Source organism: Corapipo altera, unplaced genomic scaffold (genome assembly GCF_003945725.1).
Source record: "Corapipo altera isolate COAL_440 unplaced genomic scaffold, ASM394572v1 75, whole genome shotgun sequence".
Lineage (NCBI taxonomy): Eukaryota > Metazoa > Chordata > Aves > Passeriformes > Pipridae > Corapipo > Corapipo altera.
Window position 1 is genome coordinate 1,013,323 of NW_020884887.1, and position 2,578 is coordinate 1,015,900.

The window sequence follows — 2,578 nt, forward strand, 5'->3', positions numbered from 1 at the left end:
ACCTGCCTGTAGAAAGAACTGACAGGTAATAAGATGCTGACCTGCAGTGCTGTGGAGCTTCACACCACTGAAGCATCATCTTCCAACTCCACCTCAGGAGTTGGGAAGACACAGAAAATCAATTTAAAAGCAGAGAACTTGGACTCACAGAATTCCATGTCAGCAAGAAACCATTACCTTTTACAGGACGACACCCAGAGATTTCAGGGAGAGAGGTTCAAGGCAAATAAAACAGACTTTCAAGATTTTATTGAACAGCAGAAAATGCAGCTTTTGTTCATCGTACTGCTGGATGTAACGTCGATTTGTACATGTGTAAATAAACTCCTGCACGTTTTCAAACACTAGAGCTGCTGTTCTGAAAATAACTCAGGCATATGGTGTCACAGCCTTGGGAAAGATTGAGGATACAGGGCAGAGAGCTGGGAGCAGCAGAGGGATCCGGGGGCTGGGAACCCAGATCCAGCCACGGAGTAAATTGTCAGTGGCTATTTTGTGCCGAGCCATTTGTTGCCTTGACTACACTGCCAGAGAGTGTAAAGAGAGCTGGGGTGTGTCTGTACAAGCTACAGAAAACCAGGGCTCCGGGAAGGGCAGGACCTGCCTCACATCCCACAGGGAGCATTGCAGTTGGCCTTTCAGCACATCTCACTGCCCAGGAGCGGGGTTTGTCCTCGGGGAACACACCAGTCCCTTTGACCTGGATAACCAGAGGCTCAATAACCTTCTGTCCCACATCCCAGTGGACACATCCTGCAGTATTTTCTTCCAGTGTTATTCCTGTATCTGTAGCACAAGTGTCAGAGCCCGTGAGTGCTGTTCCTATTCTCCATCAGCCACCGGTGCCTTTCTTTAGAGTAGATGGTGCTCTAAAATAGAATATATGTCTGTATATATATTTTCAGCTGAGCAGTGGCCTTGTAAGGCAATGAATCACAGATCTGTAGATGAAGGTTTGAAATGGTGCTCCACAGACTGCTTTCCATCTTCCAGAACTCTGGAAATGCGCTGCAAAGGAACACAAGCAGATTGCCATGAGTTAAAGTGGCTCTGTGTTGATGTAGTAAGGCACATATTAATTACCAGCTTGTGGCTTTACGTTGTAGCTTAAATAAAAAAAAAAAAAAAAGACATTGACCAAATCCTAGATGTTTTAAATCATTTCCCTATTCTGCAAAATCTTAAACCTGTGTTTACACCTGTCCACATGATTCCAAGCATGCTGTGAAGCACCTCATAAATGAATTTTTAGCTTTAGTTAGTCCTTTTGCCATCATGTCAGAAAGGACATTCTGTCCTCCTTATTTTATGTGCTGTTTAGGTTTAAAAGTGAGTGGATGAGATCATGCTGCAAAGCTGTAACTCCTGAGTCTGAAAAGAGCAAGTGATAAATTGAATGTAAGTGAAATACTATAGAGTTCAAATTAATGGGTTATTCTTGTTCCTACCAGAAAAATATGATTAAGAACACATTTAAATGCAGGTTTTCCCAAATATTGCTCTATGGTCCCTGAAGGCACTATCAATTTATTTATTTTTTTTAAAGACTGCGGAAAGTAATGGATGAAAATGAAACCTATTCCCTAGAGGAAAAAAAAAATTAAAAAATGGTTTGTTTTGAAAGATGAGCAGAATTGATGTGTAAAATATTACAAGTGTCCCAGAAAATTAAATTAAATGGAAACTGTATGAGGAGTGGGTGAGGTCAGTTCAGCCTGGAGAAGAGGAGGCTGAGGGGAGACCTGACTGGGGTCTTCAACATCCTCATGGAGGGAAGAGGAGGGGCAGGTACTCATCTCTGTGTTACAGGACCCCAGGGAATGGCTGGAGCTGTGTCAGGGCAGGTTTAGGTTGGATCTCAGGAAAAGGCTCTTCCCCTAGAGGGTGGTTGGGCACTGCCCAGGCTCCCCAGGGCAGTGGGCACAGCCCCAAGGCTGCAAGAGCTCAAGGAGGGTTTGGACAACGCTCTCAGGGACAGGGTGGGATTGTTGGGGTGTCCTGGGTAGGGCCAGGAACTGGACTGGATGATCCTTGTGAGTCCCTTCCAGCTCAGGACATTCTGTGATTCTGTGAAATGTCACCCTCCCTACCTGAAAAAACAGGAAAATTTTCAAATTCTGAATCTTAATAGCTGCACTGAATATACTTTTTTTTTTTCCTTTTGGCTGTCAAGCACAACGTTAAATTCAATAGTTTTAATTTCGTGACATGTCCACAGAAACCAGCAAAAGGTCCCCCATTTTAAAGGAAAGCAGCCTGTCCTGAGCAACACCGGGGACTCCAGGGAGCCAGTTCCTACTTTCCAGGCAGCAGCTCTGAGCTCAGGAACCGGCTCACAGGAGCAGGTTTGTGCTGTGCTGAGCTCCCTGTGGTCCCAGCGCCCCGTGCCCGCGGCCGTCACATCCCCCCGGGAATCCCACCAGGAATCCCCCCGGGAATCCCCCCGGGAATCGCCGCTTCCCGCCCGTGCCGGCACCGCGGGGATCGCGGGCCACGCGCGTCCTCTCGTGGTGAAGAAGCGGAACTGCACAGGGATGCACATCCCTGCATCCCTAAATCCCTGCATCCCTACATCCCT

The 2,578-nt window shown here is 46.7% G+C and overlaps 1 protein-coding gene across 1 annotated transcript in view; it reads right to left on the reverse strand.

Annotated features, from left to right (window-relative positions):
• Positions 1–232: 232 nt before the first annotated feature.
• Positions 233–2,578, reverse strand: part of DOCK2 (dedicator of cytokinesis 2) — a 165,379-nt gene continuing 163,033 nt past the window's right edge. The window contains exon 52 of the mRNA XM_027643547.1: positions 233–1,008. Within this exon, the coding sequence (XP_027499348.1) occupies positions 934–1,008 (75 nt within the window). The 3' untranslated portion in view covers positions 233–933. The remainder of the gene's footprint in view (positions 1,009–2,578) is intronic.